Source organism: Oreochromis aureus, linkage group 1 (assembly GCF_013358895.1).
Source record: "Oreochromis aureus strain Israel breed Guangdong linkage group 1, ZZ_aureus, whole genome shotgun sequence".
In the NCBI taxonomy this organism is placed as follows: Eukaryota; Metazoa; Chordata; class Actinopteri; order Cichliformes; family Cichlidae; genus Oreochromis; species Oreochromis aureus.
The window spans coordinates 28,698,960-28,718,903 of record NC_052942.1 but is presented as its reverse complement, the minus strand read 5'-3'; the positions used below and the strand labels follow the sequence as shown (position 1 = coordinate 28,718,903).

Below are 19,944 nucleotides of genomic sequence, written 5' to 3'. Positions count from 1 at the left end.
GCAGCAGTGGAGTGGGTGCTTAATCTCGTCTTTTGGAAGGGACAAGGCTGCACAACAAAACTCACTACGAAAGAAAATAAAAGAGCACAGAGACTCAATTTATCACAAGAAAGCAGTTGAAATAAAAGAGAAGGCAACACAAAATACAATGCAAAACACATTGAAGATATGAGAAAGGCTGACTACGCTTCAACTTGCAATGTGTTTAGAACAGCTTATAAGATTGGCAAGCATGGGCGTCCCTTTACAGACATGCCAATAGATGTCCAGTTGCAAGTCTTAAATGGTGTCAAGATGGGCAGAGTTTTGCACTCTAATAACTCATGTGCAAATATACTGGATCACATTGCAGCTGAAATGAAAGAAGGTAGTCAATGACATAGTGATGAATGAAAGAAAATTGTGTGTGCTCATTGATGAATCCACTACAATAAGTGGAAAGTCTGTGCTTGTCGTGTGCCTGCGGTCAGCTATTTCCAGTGAAAATCCAGACACAATATTTTTGAACTGATTGAGCTGCAGGGGACCACAGCAAAGGACATCACTGAAGCACTGTTAGGATGTCTTCATAATAATGGCTTTGACCCTCACTACCTACAGGAACATTTGTTGGCATTTGCTTGTGATGGAGCCTCAGTGATGCTTGGGAGGAAAGCAGGAGTTGCTGCGCAGTTTTGTTCCAAATTCCCTTACCTGTTTGTCTGGCATTGTTCCAATCACAGACTGGAACTGGCAGTTTGTGATGTTTTGAAGGAGGTAGGAGGAATCAACCACTTTAAAATATTCTTAGATCAGCTTTACTCCCTCTACCATGCATCACCAAAAACCAAAGGGAGTTAACCGAGAGTGCTCACAATGTTGGACAACGTCTCCTTGTGATAGGCCGTGTTTTATCAGTGCGTTGGGTTGCTTCAAGTGAGAGAACAGTGAAAGCAGTATGGGAGAACTACCAAGCTCTGCAGGTACACTTTACAAGTGCTGCTGCTGATACCAGCAGTGACTCAAGAGAGAGCAAAATACAAATTAGTTTATAATTTATTTTATGTACATTTTGTTAAAAAAAAATTTCAATACCTTTTTGCACATTTTATTTATGTTCAGTAGCTCTTTCTAGTAGCTCTTTCTAAGGGTATTTTTTCAATACCTTTTTGCACATTTTATTTATGTTCAGTAGCTCTTTCTAGCTCAAGCAAATCCACAAACTAATAAAATGATTTATTATTTTGTATAAGGTTGTCTGTTGACTGTTGTATATAAAACCCATTCAATATAGTTGTTGTTACCTCAGGGGAGGCGGAAAAAAAAATAGAGTACCGGCACCTCTTTTGGGCCACTTAAAGCACTGCTGGCGTCTGAGTCAGATTGGAGCTCTCTGCCCTTTACCAATCCAGCCACGGGCCCATCCATCTGGCCCATCAAGACTCACTCTCATTTCATCAGTCCATAAAACCTTAGAAAAATCAGTCTTGAGATATCTCTTGGCCCAGTCTTGACGTTTCAGCTTGTGTGTCTTGTTCAGTGGTGGTCGTCTTTCAGCCTTTCTTACCTTGGCCATGTCTCTGAGTATTGCACACCTTGTGCTTTTGGACACTCCAGTGATGTTGCAGCTCTGAAATATGGCCAAACTGGTGGCAAGTGGCATCTTGGCAGCTGCACGCTTGACTTTTCTCAGTTCATGGGCAGTTATTTTGCGCCTTGGTTTTTCCACACGCTTTTGCGACCCTGTTGACTATTTTGAATGAAACGCTTGATTGTTCGATGATCACGCTTCAGAAGCTTTGCAATTTTAAGACTGCTGCATCCCTCTGCAAGATATCTCACTATTTTGACTTTTCTGAGCCTGTCAAGTCCTTCTTTTTGACCCATTTGCCAAAGGAAAGGAAGTTGCCTAATAATTATGCACACCTGATATAGGGTGTTGATGTCATTAGACCACACCCTTCTCATTACAGAGATGCACATCACCTAATATGCTTAATTGGTAGTAGGCTTTCGAGCCTATACAGCTTGGAGTAAGACAACATGCATGAAGAGGATGATGTGGACAAAATACTCATTTGCCTAATAATTCTGCACTCCCTGTAGTTCAGCTTACATTCCACTAACAGTAAGACAACAGGAGGAATGTCACACAGTCAAAGTAAAAAAAATTACACACTCTTTCAATTCTAAGGGGGTTTTTTTGTATCAAAACATAATAGAAAAAAAAATCATCTGGTTTAACAAAACATTGCATTATACTTTTTCATGTATTTAACAAAACTAAGCCAAAAGCAGTGTGTTAAAAAACAAAACAACAACAACAGAAAACTATCTCATTAAGTGAGAATTGAGTACCAGTCAATTGCCAGTAATCAAATACAGTTGATTAACTGATCATCAGTCATACGTATGACCACTTCTAAATGCAGACGCTTTGTCAAGTTATGGGTCTGAAGCATTCAAGTGTCTGATAACACAATGCTAAGAAGGAAATACATTAGTAAAAATATTAAAGAAGCAATTATTATTGCCAATAAATCTTAAAAGGGTAATAGGTCCAACTTTCAAGACACTTCCCAATGTTCCCAAGAGTGAATATTCCAGAAAATTCACCCTTAAGGTCAGGCTTTTAATGCTCGAAAAAAAACTAAAACAAAAAAAACTAAAACAAGAGCTGTATCTCAGAATCCACAGGCCTCGGCTAGCATGTTAAATGTTGTGGATCATGACAGTGCAATTTGAAAAAGACTATACAAACATGGTTTGTGTAGAAGGTTTGGAAGGACAAAGCCTCTTGTATCTAAAAAGAACATGGCAGCACAGCTAAAGTTTGAAAAGTTGCATGGGTTGCCAAGCGAAATGGTTCGGTAACAATGTCCTTTAGGCACACCATATCAACACAAACAACTTATGCCAACTGTTTAGGAAACTATTGGAGGGGTAATGGCAACCGTTAGCTCCTGTATACCAAAGTATTCTAGAGTCAGATTTATCTGTCCAACAGCTAGCTTGGCCAAAATTGAGTCATGAGCCAGGACAATGATCCCAAACACATCAGCAAATCCTTAATAAAGTGGCAAAAAAAAGAAACTAATCAACGTCCTGAAGTGACCCAGTCTAAGTTGAACCTAATTGAAATGGTGCATAAACAAATACCTACAAATTTCAGAGCACTGAAGCAATATTGTAAAGAAAATTAGGTGAGAAATCCTCTACAATGATGTGAGAGACCAATAAGATAATGATTACTTCAAGTTATTGTTAATAAAAGTGGTTCTACAAGATACTGAATCATTGGGTGTACTTAGTTTGTGTTTGTTTGTGTACTGTAAAAAAAAAAAAACTGCTTCTGCATTTTGGCTCAGTTTTTGGTAAATAAATAATGAAACAGTATAATATGCTGTGTGTTGTTGTTCATTTAATGTTTATTTAAAACATTTTAGTACCTAGTAAGGACTGAATTTTTTGTTTTTTACTGTCTTGAATTAGAATTCATGGAGGGTTGCGTTCACCATGACTGTAATGCCGATATAATAAAAGAAGACATGCAGCACAATTAAGAGGCAATAAAAAAGCAATATCACATAAAAACATAAAAACTGATTTTCCAAGCCTTATCTCTTCAGGTAGGTCATTCCAAAGCCTAAGGTGTGGTCACCTTTTAGATTTATGCTTCAAATGTGAGACAGCCTCCCAGAAGGGTCCTACCTGAGGATATAAGGACGCAAACATTGGGTAAAAACCTTAAAAATCTATTAAAATAAACAGCGATCTGGTGGGGCTTGATATGAAGCCAGTGACTTCTCTTTATGCCACAAAGAGAATTACAGAAGTCTGCAGGAAAATATGTGTGAATGGATTTTTCCAGGATGAGAGCAACGATTATCATAATAATCCTATTTTAACCAGTGAAACTCTTTCAGTTCCCATAAGTTTATTTTAGGTCTTATGGAGCTTATTAGGGGTCTGGATTGCACTGCTGAGTGGATGATTGTGGAGTTAATCTGTAGAGACGCTTGTTGTGGTACTGCCTGGTACTCAGTTCAAGGCCCTATTATTGTAAAAAGGTAAGGATGATGATCCTTTAGTGTGAAAATTTAGTGAGACTTGTTCTCAGGAACCTGCATGTATATAAAAGTCAAGCACACTGGTTCATACTCACATCTTTTTGAAGAGCAATGGCCTTCACCACCTCCTTGTTGTCTTTGGTAAGGTCAGTGGAGCCATTCTGTGACTTCTTTCTCTTTCTTATTCCACTTTCATCCATAGCAACACACTGGTCTATGAGGTAACATAAGAATTGACACACATTACAGACCACTTGCATTAACTTTTACAGGAAACACATCTTTGTTGTCCCTGTAAAAGGTTTTCATGACATGATAAGGGTTAGAGGGAAAACTATGCTCTTCCATGGGCAGTAAATGTTCCCTTTCATCAAGATACACAGTGACTCTCAGAAACAAGAGCTCACTAAAATTACACTCAAAGCCAAATCAAAACTAAATTTGTTCACACATTGATTCCCATAATCTTACAGATTTAATTACATTACCAGGAACAGATATGGCTCAACTGCACAAATTTTGATTTTAAAGAGTTTCACTACAGTACACTACAGCACAGTATTAACCTCATCCAGTGATATCTTAGACTAATTATCAATAGAGCAGCTCAAGAACGGCCTTAAAGAGATCACTGAAATATCTTTATAAGGGTTTTGGGTTGATTTTAAGTTTATTATAAGGTGATTCAGCATGTAACGGCCATTGTTCGTGTGGAGCTTTTAAACAAATATAATAGCAATTTTTAACACATGTGCCTTAGAGCTGTACTCTTAACTGTAATCCTTAACATTCATTAACTATTTGAGAATCAGTGGGTTAATTTTAGTGACTTTTTGTGATTTGTAAAATACAATTTAAAAGTAGAACATTTGGATTTGGTGCTCTTTAGTGCAGTAATGATCAGCTCATATGCTTCATATGCTTTTTAACTGGGAAAAACTGTGAATATATTAGTATTGTAAACATAGACCCCAACTTAAAGTCATATTAGGAGAACTGGTACAGACTGGCAGTAAGTCAAACATTAGAAAAAGACCTGAAATGTCTCTTACTCTGACACTCAGTGATAATATTGAACTACAAATTATAGTATTAATACTTAACATATATCAAATAACAAAAGACTTGTTTAAGAAAGAATTGCTTGAATGTAATTACATTTAACAGTAGCTCTGCATCACATATTACTATCACATACTATGTGATACATGATTATAAAGAAATGCACATTTCAAAACATGGTTTAACTTACTTAACTTACTTGAAGAAAATAAAAACCTTAATGTTGGTCCATGAACCTTGAATGCAGCTTCAAATCCAGGTGCAGTGTTGTGAACACACAAATTATGAAGTTCAGTGAAGTAGAGCAGAAATGTCTGATGAAAATTGAAAAAAAAAAAAACTCCATGAGACTGAGCAACCCCTCTGGTGGGAGGTTCCCGAATGCGATTGGACAGCTCTACATGAGAAGGGGGATGGGTTAAGGCGAAGTTCTCAAAGTTACACAGCAGATTTTCTTAACTCATGATATTGTGCAATAGCAAAATTTTAAACATATACAGCTCCCCAACTTTGTAAAACAGTAACTGAGAGTAAGAATAGAGTGAGAGTCTAATGGCGATACTATAAAAAAGAAAATCACATGATAAGTTTTATTTCATTGAATTTATACCTTTTTATTTCTCAAGGGAGATCACTTAATCTGTTACTAAGTGAGCACTCCAAGTAAGAAACTACAAGTGACAGAACCAAAACACCTATTATGTTTTTTTCTGTTTTGTTTTTTGATACTCTGAAAGAATTCCTTCCTTCTGAGTTTACCTAGCCTGACTTCCTTCACAATGCCTCTTTGATAAGGATATGTGACACCCCTGCAGTTGTGTGCTTGAACATTTGTGAGTTTGTGTGCTCATGTTTGACATTCCCTTTCCACTCTACTCCTGCTTTCCTCTTTTCTCTTGAGAAAGCCCCGGCCTCTGAAAGAACATGTATTTTAGGCTGTAAAGTTATCTCTGAGCAGGTCACCTTTAAATATACCTACAGATATTATTATACACATCTTTGCTTCAGTATGACATCCACAGATTCTATTACAGACATTAATGGTAAATGGTAAAATGGTAAATGGTCTGCATTTGTATAGCGCTTTACTCAGTCCCCAAGGACCCCAAAGCGCTTTACACTACAGTCAGTCATTCACCCATTCACACACACATTCACACACTGGCAATGGCAAGCTACAATATTCAATGAAATGAGAGAATCAAGCTAAAAGTGAGAAAGCTTTGTCTATAGGATCATATTATGTGTTATGTGAATAATCTTGTATGATCTGTGATGTTAATGCAAGTGCAAATTCAAACAAATGCTTTAACAAAAGTGCACTGCAGAACTGTTGTGCCCAGTGATAAGGGCAGACAATGATTTTATGATACTCTAACCTGTTTATTTATCTCGTTTCATACGCATCTGTTTTAAGAGATGATGGACTATGAGTCTTAGAGGATTTGCACACTGTAACAATAATGATAACTGTGGTTCAGATAAGATATGATAAGACCAAATAATCCTTTATTAGCTCCACAGGATGGGGGGGGGGGAGTCTTAAAGCGGCACAGAGATAGCCGCATAGAGTCAAATAAAAAATACTAGTACCTGTAAAAAAATAAAATGTGATTGTAGTTGTTGTGGTGGTTGTTGTGGAGGTTGTTGTGGTGGTGGGTGCCATCTCCCTTGAACTTTTACCACATGCTGACTCATTGCATAAATGAATGGGGAAATGCACGTGTTTCGTCAGGCATTCAGTTTTACTGGAATTGTGTCGTCGCGCTTTGGGAAATGTAGATCCGTGATTCATGACTAAACATCACTTTTATCCGATCATCTGCACTCTGTGACTGTGTTTCTTTAGCCCATTACAAACTTGTTTTCTCTTCTTTAGGTGTTAGTACTGGTTTTGTTTGGCTTTTTGTATGTAAATCCTTTAGCCCAAATCTTTCAGTTCTCTCACAAATGTTGACTACAATTTTTAGCATTCATTTTTCATTTTTCTGTTGTGCTTGTTTTTCTATTTTCAAAGCATATTCCCATGTCCTACACGACTTTTAGATACAAATTTTAGATACAGCTAACTGAGAATTACCAACATATCCATGTTGAATTTTCTTCTTGAAGGACTTGTATATTTAATTTCAATGTTTAAACTGACAGATCTCTTGTTGGAGCAGTACTTCCTTTCATTCAGCGAAGTACAGAAGCTTGTTAAAGTCTGCAAACACTCTTTTTAATTTTTATTTTGAGTGGTTTGATTTGTGCAGGCATTGATGCAAATTCAAAGATGACTCCATATTAAATAATTTCATTTTTGTTTGTTTTTTTCTGTATGTGATCTAGAAAATATAAGCCATTAATTAAAATGCTTTATCAAGTATTAAATCCACTAACCTCAATCAAGGAAGAGTTGGAGGACTTGTGTCTTCCACCAACAGCACTCCCTGATTGGACTACAGGAGCCATTTCAACCTTGTTACGTATAAGCCTCACTTTGTTCACGCTTTGGGTGTGTTTATGGGTGTCATCAACATCTCACATAAATAGTAAATTATATTGATGGAGATCACCTAATCTGTTACTCAGTGATAATGATAAGGTAGATTAAGGCATTATAATCCTAAAGTTCCAATTAAACACCTAAAACCAATCAAATATACTCCCACGTCTCTAATCTTTAGTCCTTCTTAGAACATTGAAGTTTCTCATTTGAGCCCTGTCCACATGTATTTTATTAGTTGTATCTTTTGTGTTTTTGGCCTGTCGATCCATCAGTGAGATGGAATGATTTTATGTCATTTTTGAGATTTTGTTTGAAATAATAATAACGTGAAAAACCAAACTAACTTCAGATCTGGTTAGAATTATATTTGGTTTTGAGTGAGTTACAAATGTGTATATTTATACTGATTGGGATCCATTATGTGTCTCAACAACTTTAGAAGTTAACACAGGACCAATTATTTATACAAGTTCACACTTCACTGGGTCTTACCGGAAGGCCAGTATGTGCTTCTTTGTGGTTTATGCAGCACATTGAAACACACTGAAACAATGCTGGTCTGAACATTCAGTCCTCCAGGAGATGTTTAACTCTAACACCGTCAATCTGTCAAAAAACAAAGGTGAGGAGGATTACTGCAACAAGTACAAAGGAATGTACCCTCTAATGACTGATTAAAAATTGTGTTGTCTTCATTGTTCCTGGTACTTGTTGTAACTTTGAAATTGGCAGGATATTAAAAAGGCCTATAATGTTCAACAAAGTTGAGTTGAGTTGAGTTGAGTTGAGTTGAGTTGGCTCCGCTTGTATGTGATTAACCACATTTTTGGGAAATCTCAGTTCAATATCACTGCCAAACCTGTTGAAAAAAGAAATCACATAAATAGAACCTGTCTAACAAACTAGTAATTTAAAAGATATCAAAAAGCAACACACCTTGCCATGATCTAAAGAATCCCGAGAACAACTGAGTTTTGCATTTTGGGCTACTTTTTGTGAAAGCTTTTGAATTTATCAGAGAGAGAAAAACCATCCCCATCTCAATAATGTTTAATATCTAAGCAAAAATATCTTCAATAAAAGGACTCAAAAAATTCCTGGAGGAAGATTGCTGAAACTATCAGAATGGAAGTGAGGGAATTAACCAAGAGGGAAAAACTAGAGAGACAACTATGTTTGCATCTGCAAAAAAAATGACCACATAAAAGAGTCCCAGGATTTTATTTCTTTCTATTAGCTGCCACTGCATATAAAACACTGGGACATAACCACAAGGTAATTAACATATCACTAGCAGGAGCAACAGTGTCTGCCAACAACATAGGCTGTAACCCTAATTTCCTTCGGGATTAATAAAGTATTCTGATTCTGATTATGTCCTAATTCTACAAAGATTCCAAGCACAAGGGTAAATCAGGCCTTAGAAGTCAACTCAGAGTATATAGTACTTACATAAACCATTTAAAATGCAAAGAGGGAGAAACTATAGGACAACTTCAAACACTGGCGTCCTCTAGTTCTTGCAGCTTTTGGAGTACCTACGAAATACAAAGGAAATATTTAAAACGCTTCTAGGAGAATTTGAACCTTTGCCGCCGACACAGTTATAATCTGCTAACACAAAAACACACTGGCATATGAACTCAGTAACCCTGAGACCCAGAACTTATGACCACGTTTCAGACACATACAAGGGGGAGGGGGTTTAGGATCTGACTGAGTGAGTTTTCACCAACAAAGTTTAGAACAATTTGTGAGAAAGTAAGAATATTTACTGCAGTGAGACCTTTCAGTTTGACAGACTGGCAGACACTTTCATTCACTGAAACTCCAGAAACAGTCCCTTACTCTCATAAACCTTTATTGGAATACTTGGAAAATCAAAGTTTTAACTCTAAAGTGTTATTGGCTTTTTCATTTTTATGTTGCAAACCCAGATCAGGTAAGTTACCAATATATGATTTACGAGTAGAGCTATGTTGAAAACAAATATTTACAGATATATATGGTTTGAAAAACATTAAAGCTACACAATTCAATAAAAGCTTAATGATTACTAAAGAAGTAAAATGGAATAAAACCACTGTATTACAGTCTAAAAAAGTACCAGTATATGCAATTTATTGATAATAAAATTGCTAAAGCAAAAAAAAAAAAGTGTTTGCATGTGCTGAACGAGAACACCTAGAGACAGTTCCTGTCTTAACCTTTTCAGGGACTCAGTGTAATTTTGAACTAAGCATCACATTAAAATGGCCTGTAATGTTCAAGCTGCTTGAGTTGAGTTAAGTTGGCTGCCCTCCTATGTTCCTCAGCCTGATACAGTTTTTACAGAAAAAAAAAAAACATAATTAAGTACGGTATAATTATTTCATGTGATTGCCCACATCTTTATAAATAAATACCAGTATTTGCAATATATTTGTATATTTTGTATATAAATTTATTTATTATTATTTATATTTTTTAGAGATTTGCATATTCCGCTATTTGTAGCTTGAAAATGTAGGTAAAACGTGTCACTGGATACTGCATGTGTTTTCTTTTTGTTGTTTTTTGTTTGTTTGTTTCAGAAATAATGCAGTTAATGCTACATAGTCTATGTGCATCGTGTATGTGTCTAAAAACGGACATAGCAACACTTGCACCAGCTTTATACTTTATACTTTATACAACCACATTTGTGGGAATGGGGGGCGGGGCTATCCAGAAGGACACTGAAGCTTGAAATACTCCAGGCCACTGCTGATTGGTCATGCAACAATGTCACTGTCTGTCGCACAACCTGATCTTTGCTACTTGGCTGGGAGAAATCCATGTGGCGCTGAGAGTACCAGTTTTGGCTCCTTTCCCAATAAAGGATGACGAGTTAACATAGAGAGGAAAAGATTTAGGGCATTACATGTAACATTACATATTTGCTTCTATTTAAAATCATGTTACATTTTGCAATTTAGTTTCCTTTAATCAAGAGACTTTTTTCTAGTTTTACAGCAAAGTAACAACGACACATCATTATAACTGAGATAGATAGATAGATAGATGCTGAAAACTGTTATAAATTGTATTTAAGGATCGTGTTATTTGTTGATCTTCCAGCCTGTAGATGGCGATAACGGCTTCTGTCCCCAGCTCCCCGAATCATGTGACTTCCACCAAAACAAAGCTACCAGCCAGCTGACGGTGAAAGTACAGAGGTCAGTGACTGCAACTTTTTAGACTTTTTAGACTGAATGAAACCGCTGCTGTTTTAGGATGAACACGACACTGAAGCACTGGAAAGAGGCGGCCACTCTGATTTTAGCTGCAGGACGCGGGCGTGGTTTCACCCCGAGAGCACCGCTGACAGGGGAAAGCAGCTCTGGACAGTCACATCTGCCCCACAGGTCCCTCTTTGATTACGACGTTTTGCTGCTTAAAAGAAGCGGTAAAAGCGGATTCATGCCCAATGCTTATGTGTTTCCTGGGGGCGTGGTGGACGCGTCAGATTTTTCCAGTGAGTGGCTGGACATTTTCAGATCTTTCACTAACTCCCCCACTTTCGGGTTAAGAAGTGTCAAACAGCATCTGGAGACCAGACCTCCGATCTTTGCTACTGACCGACTGAAACTAGGCTCTCCCATCCCGGGAGAAGTCGCCCTCCGGATCTGCGCGTTGAGGGAAACATTTGAGGAATCTGGCGTACTTCTGGTTGCTCCCAAAATAGAGGAGAAAAAAATGTTAAAAAACATAAAGGACTTTGGTTACATTGAGCACTACGGGGTGAATGATCTGTGCAGCAGTGAGCTCACCAAGTGGAGGGCTCTGGTTAACCAGAACCCCTCCAACTTCATCAGGATGTGCAGAGAGCTGCAGGTGTTGCCTAACATCTGGGCTTTACATGAGTGGGGCAACTGGCTGACTCCAGCAAGCCGATATGGGACGACGAGGTTTGACACAGCTTTCTTCATCTGCTGCTTGCAGGAGATCCCGCATAGCTACAAGATGATAAGGAAATTGAGCGTTTTCAGGTAATTACATATATCCAGCCATATTAATTGATGTTATTTATAGACACATGAAACGCACATGTGACCATCAAAACCTGCTTACCAATTCATTAAAAAAGGGGTCAGTAATATAATCCAACAGTATCCCAACTAAAACCCGAAAGAACCATAGGTGGTAAAACACGGGTCATTGCACTGCCCTACAAATGGTCTCACCAAATATTAAAAAGCACTGCAATAATCTCATATGGATACACAACCAACAAACAGCAACAAAGGAGCTGGGACTGTTAGGAATTAGAATTTTAATCAGAATATGAAAATCCCACACTTGCCTTGCAGGTGGCCTTGTATCCTTAAATTTCAGGACCTTTACCAAAGTTCTGGGAGCTTGAGGGTCCTCTGCGGTATCTTTGCTCTTCATAGAACTACGCTCTTCTAGACCGAGATCGCAGATGTTGTTCCTGGGATCTGGTAGAGCAACTCACTCCTGAGCTACAGCCAGTGAGGGGTGGCTCCTTTTCTGATTTTTCTATTTCTTGGTATGGCCATATTATATAGCAAAGATATAATATAGCCATACTTGGCACAGATGTCCCTGTATACTATGCCAGGCACTTGGTTATAGGGTTCCATGTATCCCCTGCCTGCTAGCATCTTGCACGCTACTGTTATGTGGTCATCTCAGGAGCATCTTTGCACAACTTACACCGAGGGTCTTGCCTGGTGTGGTAGATCACAGCCTCTATCGACCTTTTGCTTACAGCTTGTTCCTATGCTGCCATGATAGAGAAGTGAGAGAAGTAAATAAAAAACCAAAAAAAAACAAAAGATGTTCATTTATTCTTCTTAGACAGACCTGCGGATCTTTTTGTCCACAGCCCATGCCATGCCAGAGCACAAAGTAAAGCAAAGAAATGCCCCAAATGAAACAAGAAATGAATTCGGAGAGCAAAATTAAGATCTTTCAGTAATCACTACTAAATACTTTATTGATCGCAGAAAGGAAATGATTGTTTTACAACAGCAAATTAATGTATAAGTGCCACAGGTGCACAGTAAGTGCACAAAAATTTACATAGATTACAAAGAGAGTAAAACTGAAGCGAGTGCAAGAGAATAGTGTAAATTGCATTTACAAAAAATATGTACACTATAAAAGTAAACATAAAAGGGTATAATACAAAAATGTGTGTTTTAGATCTTATTCCTGACAGGTATGTTCACCTGTGACAGAACAAAACCTTATTGTACAGTTTTATAGAGAAATATAGGATTGATTTCACAATCATTCTTTATGGCAGTGTGTTTGAATCAGTCTGAAGGAGCTCTGCTGCCTCAGTAGTCCGGAGTGGAGTGGGTGAGATTGTCCGTGGTGGAAAGCAGTTTGTTCAGTGACTTCCTGTCCTCACTGACGGAAACGCCTCCAAATTCTGGATAGTGATGCTTACCGCCTTGTGAATCAGTTTCTTGACAATCATGATTTCTGTTTTACGACACAGAGTTTGGTTTTTTTTGTTGGTTTTTTTTTTTTAAAGAAGCACAGTTGGAAAATGTCATAGACCTAAGAAGCGGCTCGATACTTGTTCCTTTTCAAATTTTCCCAGTGCAGTCAACTTGCCTCTTAAATAATGTTCCTCATAAAAAAAAGTGTGATCTCAGAAAATCACACTGTGAGGCTAGCATCTTCTCTGACCTCCCAAGATAAGAACTGATATCACCTGACACTGAACTTCTTCATACAATTCCTCTACCAATCATTAAAATCTTCCAGGTGCCACTGATTACACACGGATAAGTCAGCGTGAGTAATTCAAAAATGAGATTTTGCAGCTGAAATTACACAGAAAATGTGGCTACACACTAGTTTAAGTGGGTAAATGACACTAGCTCTTTCGGGTGTCTTTGCACCAGCTGATCGATATTATGTACCAAATCAAAGGTAAGATCACAGTGCTGCAGTTCTAAAACACTAACCCCATCTGTGTGTTTCAGTGGTCCACACCCTCAGAGATCTTGCAGAGCTACCAGGCACAGGAGTTGTGGATTGCGCCTCCACAGTTCTATGAACTCAGCCGCCTGTGCCGCTTCCCTCTACTAAATGATCTCCACAACTTCGCCAGCCAGCGTGCAACAGCGGGCTGCGAGCAGTGGATGCCCGTTGTTGTATCAAATGATGAACACCATATATCGCTGCTGCCAGGTGCAGATTTTATCATTATAGAGTCACTTATTTACACCTATCTATGGTAGTTTAATCTTTTTTTCTCTCTCTCTCTGCTTTTTTCTCTTGGACTGCTTACTCATCCAGGTGATAAACTTTATCCAGTGGACAGCCCAAGAGACTCTGAAGCTGCGAAAAACACAGTCCCTCCATCAAAGGATCATCAGGATGCTTCGCCGCTCCACCGTATTGTCATATCAGATCGATACACTTTAAGGGTACAGATCACCATCACTCCAAAATACAACCACGTCCTACCTGTTGCACATTCAGCAGTGTCACATGACTCAAAAAGTCAGTTTTGACAACCCTGTGATCCTTGTCCTCCTCCTGTGCCTATGAAATAAAAAGTCACAAAACCAGACAAATTTACAGTCATATTTTTATATCGGTCTCAGTCATGTCGCTTCCATCACTGTATATTTTATTATGTTAATTTAAATTAGAAATTTTGCAGCGCTTTGAGAGTTAATGTTGTTCAGATGGGTTTGTTTTGGGTAGAAATTCCTAGTACATGAAGCTGGAAGAGAAGAAGAAGACAAACATGGACAGAAGAAAAAGGACATTCAGTCTTCAGCTCGAGCCAAACTTTGCAGGACCTGCCAGGAAGCTCATTTAAATCATGGCAGTGATCGTGTCTGTTTTTACAGTGTGTAGTTGCTTTTTACATCAGGACCAAAAGCAACTTCAAAAATTGTATATGCAGTTTAAAGATTAGATCAGAGTTATGGTTATTAGCAGCATAATAATTTTCATTGTGAAAACATGCATTTTTATGATTTTATTTAAACTGCTGCACTTATAACAAACTAAATCAGCTACCATTTTAGCAAGTTGTGATTTTTATTTGTACAGACCTGCCTGCACAGACACAGATGCATTAAGAGGTCAGGTTTTTGTTCCAATAAAAATTTATATATGGTTATTGTGATCCCAAGACATGTTCTTCATGACTATACAGAGGACCAGAGTGTCCTCAAACTTCGTCGCAGTTGTTGTAATGAAAGCTGAAGGCTGTGTTTAATCAGTTGTGCTTATTACTGGAAATATAGATTGAAAACAGCAATGCTGTTAATGAAATGTGTTAAACCTGATTAATTTAAACATAAAAGCTGCTGACAAACATGAGTGTCTTCTTGTGTGTGTTCATGGTTGTCCTTGTCTAGATGAGTGCATAAGTGGAAGTTTTCCAGAACGGTGTCCTTCAGGACAAATTGAAGCCTTGTGAGAAATACTTTGTGTAAATGCCATGCAGGGCCATGCAGGATGTTTGCCAATATAAATGAATTTATTATTGAGCATATTTAATCATTATTCATATTAACTTTTCAATAACGCTGTTTTAACCCGCCTTTTTGTGCTATATCTTATGATTATTTGTGATGGGCATAAGTAATGAGCCAAATGGTTTGTCCTATTAAATTTGAGGCTCTCAATTCAGTTCAATCATCACAGTATAACACAATGTCAGTTAACTTTCAGGCATATTGTAGGGAACATAGAGACATAGACTGCTTTAAATCAATTTCATTAATTTTGGTGCAAATCAAAGTGATAACACATGCATTGGAGGGCAATAACAAAAAAGGTGGTGGCCACAGATGAGTGCTTCCTCTCCTTTGCTGTGATTTTTTTCAGTAGTGTCCTTGTCAATACTGGTAGTATGAAACAGTACCTAAAGTACATTCAGGTTGCACAGGTAGTCCAGCTCCTCCAGGATGGCATACCTGTTTATACTGTCTAAAAGAATTCCTGTATCTCACAACTATCAACGTCAAAAGTGTGGAAGAGCATCAATCCAGCAGCAGGATTGGTATCTGCTTCTTTATATGAGAAAGAAACAGGAGAAACACTACCAGAGCTCTGGAAGTGTTTCTTCTGTTCTTTCAAATAGACTTCAAAAGGGCTAATCATGCATGTTTCTTATCAAACAGCCAGACACAGGCTCCATGAGGGTGGTGTGAGGTAGTTTGTTAAACCATCTGAGAAAACAGTTCCTATTAACCAGGATTTGAAGTAAAAGTCTGGATATGATTTGTCATGTCCGAAATGAAATCCAAGACATGACAAATTTTGTTTTTTGTGGAACATGAGCATCCAAAGATTTAAAAAATTCTTTTTAGCTTTCAGCTTTCACTTAACTGTCATAACAGCAAGCTTTGTACAGATACAAAATTAATTTGAGATAAAAGAGGCCATTGGTTGAACTCACCCCCAGAGTTCCAGTACATTATGCACCAGTCACCATTTTAGAAAAGGTGCAATTCAGAAGTGCACCTTCACTAATTCAACCTCAAAATTTAAAATGTAAATAAAGTATATTACCACTTTATTCATAATGTTCTTTCTTCTGTAGTAAGTTGAAAAAAAATATCTATGGCTCCCGAAAAGGTTGCCGGTTCGATCCCCCTGCTCTCTCTGTCCTGGTCGTTGTGTCCTTGGGCAAGACACTTTACCCTACCGCCTACTGGTGTTGGCCAGAGGGGCCGATGGCACGATATGGCTCAGCGTACCCATAGCCTCGTCTCTCACATCTCTCCAGTACAGTATTTTAAGACAGGATTTTTTTTTCCGTAACTGTTTTTGGTATCAACTCTCAAAAACACAAAGTGCACTTTAAATGTGACAGACCACTGTCTGCTGGACTGCTTAGACGACCAGAACACGTGGGAAGAGTCTGAACCAGCACAAGAGATAGATCTAAATATGCTGTCATAATGTCGCCTGTGTTCATCAGAAAAAGTACTTTAATGTCACTCTGATCTGACTGAAACATTTCTCCCAGAAAAAAAATGAAGAGACACACTGTAGCGAGTCAGCAGCCCTCAGTCTGTTTTTTATCTTTCTGACATATTTTACCTGTCAGCTTGATAAAAGATGCAGAACTTCTGTCCCCTTTTGCCCTCCCCTGTCCTCACACCTCATCTCTTTCTGCTTCAGAGTGCCGTGTGTGTAGGATGGTGGTGGCAGAAAGCGGGTGAGTTGAAATAACGCTGCTCAACCTTCTGTGCTGTTTGCAGAGTATGTTAAGGGTTTCTATGGCAACTCACAACCTTGGAAACCCACCATCTAAGTCCAGATGAAGTGATGATGCAGTGGTCTGTGTCTGCCAAGTGTGTAGCTCACCTCTTTGTGAACCAGTCTGCTTAGTGTGCTTGTATCCAAGCGAGCGAATGAAGCAAATACATGGTTTTGTTGTGCATAAGTTAAAATAAAATACCTCCAAACAGATGTTGAGAAACCTGATTTACTCACCTGTAAAGGTGAGTGATGGAGCACTCTAAATATTTGATGCTGTGGCTATTTTCAGGAACATCTTGCATAACCGAAATTTTTAAAAAGCAATTTAAAAGTGAAACAGTCTCTGAGTTGCATGTTGCATAAATACTCCTCTTCCTCTGGAAGAGAGTGGAACTAATTTTAAAGGGCAGCGTTTGAGGATGCTTCATCTCATTCTCTACTTAAATCTCCTCCCTCTCATCCTCATGTTTAATTAATCGCTTTTATATTTTTAGATTTCCGGATGACAATGTAAGTCTGTCATGAGTTTCGAGAGATTCAAGGTCCATGACTCACTGTTAGAAGAGCATAGTGCCTCTGTGAAATGACAGCAACGATAAACAAGATGTCAGAAAGCCTACTGTGAATCAGATGTGAGTAGAGCATGCCACTGATTTTCACACATCAAAGTCTTACCAAAGAATGCTTTCAGCTTTTTTGCTAGAAGATGAATTATCTTGCATTTTATCTACTTTGTTTACTTTGTTATACTATTTTCTTTTAATGTTTCTCCACAGGATTTCTGTATTGAGAGGTGGAGAAGAGAGAGAGATTCATTTCCTGGAAACAGGAAATGAATCTGAATCTGAAACTTGAATACCTTTACAAGGTTTTACATATCCTTAATAGTGAAGAAGCTGATCATTAGGGTCCTATCAGGGCTCATGTGATGTGCAGCTTTTCATGTGCCAGCATTTAAACAGACTTTTCATTATAATTTGCATCAAACTGTGTAAATATTTATCTTGAATTATTATTTTTAGTTAAATTGGCTCTTTTGTCAATCTAAATGGACCCACTGCTGATTTGACTGATGACCAGAGTCGTTACTTTCATGACTGTTTGTTGTTTCGCTCATCAAATGAATGAGAGTTTAGTGAACATAAGTTAACCAACTTGCAATGAAGATGAGGAAACTCACAGGATGAACACGGTGGTCTGTTGGGGAAAGAAAATTAGACACCTACTTACATGAATTGGCTTGTTTTTTAAATGAATAATAATGATAACACACACACACTGACACAAAAATGCAATGTGTTTGTGCATAAATCTGGTTTTCTATTTCACTTACATAGACATTATGGCTATGTAAGAAATGGAGTCGTGTGATACCATCTTCCATATTTTAGCCTGGAAGTATCAAACTACAAGTTACTGTGATTTTCAACCCAAATTATGACAAAGTTTCAATGACCATTGTTATTTTTAGACCAACATTTTTCATCATTTAAAATTTTACCCACATGTACCTTTCTGAAAATATCTACATGCATGCTTATACCAACAAATTTGCTATCTTTGTTTTTAAGTGTACTTTTGTCTTTTCGACTTTTTACATTTTTGTCAAACCTTCTGTGGAGTTTAAAAGTGGAAGATGCTTTCAATCCTTGCATAATATTATTTTATGAATTTTAGGATGGTTTGATAAGCATTAGATGCATTATCTCTATATGTTAAGGTTGTTGTTTGTAGCCTAATGTACCAATGTATGTGACTTGAAAATATTTCTGGAGCAGCACTTGTTTCTGTTCTGCAAATTAATAACTAACTTGAATTCATATTTATGTTGGGCTAAAGAAGACTGTCTTAGTGTGCATCTACCCTTAACTAACAACCACTTGCATGGAAACTTTGACTCTGACTGCTTCCAGTTCAACTGGATGCCAATCCAGGAATACCCTTAAAGGCTCTTAGATGTAAAACTATTAGGGAGTTAAAGCATAGTCTCCTTTCCATTTAAATTAAGTACTATTTTAAACCTAAGGTGGTTAAGTCTAAGATAATTCCCCTCTTAAAATATCTCTATGTGTGTTAGATGTATAGATCTCTAGCTTAGCTTTGCAGTGATTACAAACTAGGCCTGGTTATGAGTTACCAGGTACACAACTTACCAAACCTTCACACAAAGGGACCTTACAAGCATGCCTGGTCATTGTTTGTAAAACACCTATCAAACTACAAGCATATTTTCAAGTGTGTTTCGAAGTTTTATTATAATAAATATACTTGATCGTATGTACATTATCTGAAACAGCAGTATATACAAACCTTCTATTCATGTTGCAATGTACATTCAACACTGTGCAAGAGAACCCTGAAAAGGAACATGAGCAGGCTTACAGTGAATGGGTGCGTTATTAAAAGACTGTGAACATCTCTTCGGTCCCAAGGCTCTCATCAAGCACATTGTGATTTGATGCAGTAAAGTAAGATGCAGGCCTATTACAATCTGGCTATACAGATTATTATGACGCATTTAAACGGTGCTGACAGGAGTGTAGAAGAGTGCAGATTTGATAACATCCAACCAGTGTGGTTTGAGGAGCAGAGATTAACTGTGCTGGCTTCCACTATAGTTTCAATAAGACAACCGTTCTTTAGATGTTTTTCCTGTTTGTTTGAGCAGATCTAACTTTTCTGAATGCAAAGCATCAATCCACAGAACATCATGAGAATAGTTACAGGCTACATTTCTGCTTGAGCTTTTCCACTAATCCACTTGGATTACGTGTTGTTTATATCATCCTGATGGCTAGACTCTGTCACGTAATTTTATGACCTTTTTCCCCACCCTCTTCCAAAAATAAATGGCCCACTGGCCCTCCCCCAAAAAATACTTTTTGTACCTCACTCCCATTATTTTCACACTTTGGCTATATTCTTCTAGTACATTTTAGCTTATCTAGTGCAATTTCTCACCTCCGCCAAATACATTCACAAATCCAGGAAAGCTTAATAACTTTTCCGTGTCCACATTATTTTCAAGCCCAAAAGACGCTCTTTCTCTTTCTTATGGGCCTGCAGAGTCTTACTCTCCTGGGCAGCTTCACAGGATGTCCATCAGGG

The 19,944-nt window shown here is 37.9% G+C and overlaps 1 protein-coding gene across 1 annotated transcript; it reads left to right on the top strand.

The window, feature by feature from the left end:
• The first annotated feature begins 10,677 nt into the window (after positions 1–10,677).
• Positions 10,678–14,938, top strand: nudt19 (nudix (nucleoside diphosphate linked moiety X)-type motif 19). The gene is given in 4 exon segments (XM_039612032.1): positions 10,678–11,575; positions 11,578–11,612; positions 13,587–13,794; positions 13,903–14,938. Coding segments are annotated over 4 exon segments (1,179 nt in total). The 5' UTR covers positions 10,678–10,857; the 3' UTR covers positions 14,121–14,938.
• Positions 14,939–19,944: the final 5,006 nt, after the last annotated feature.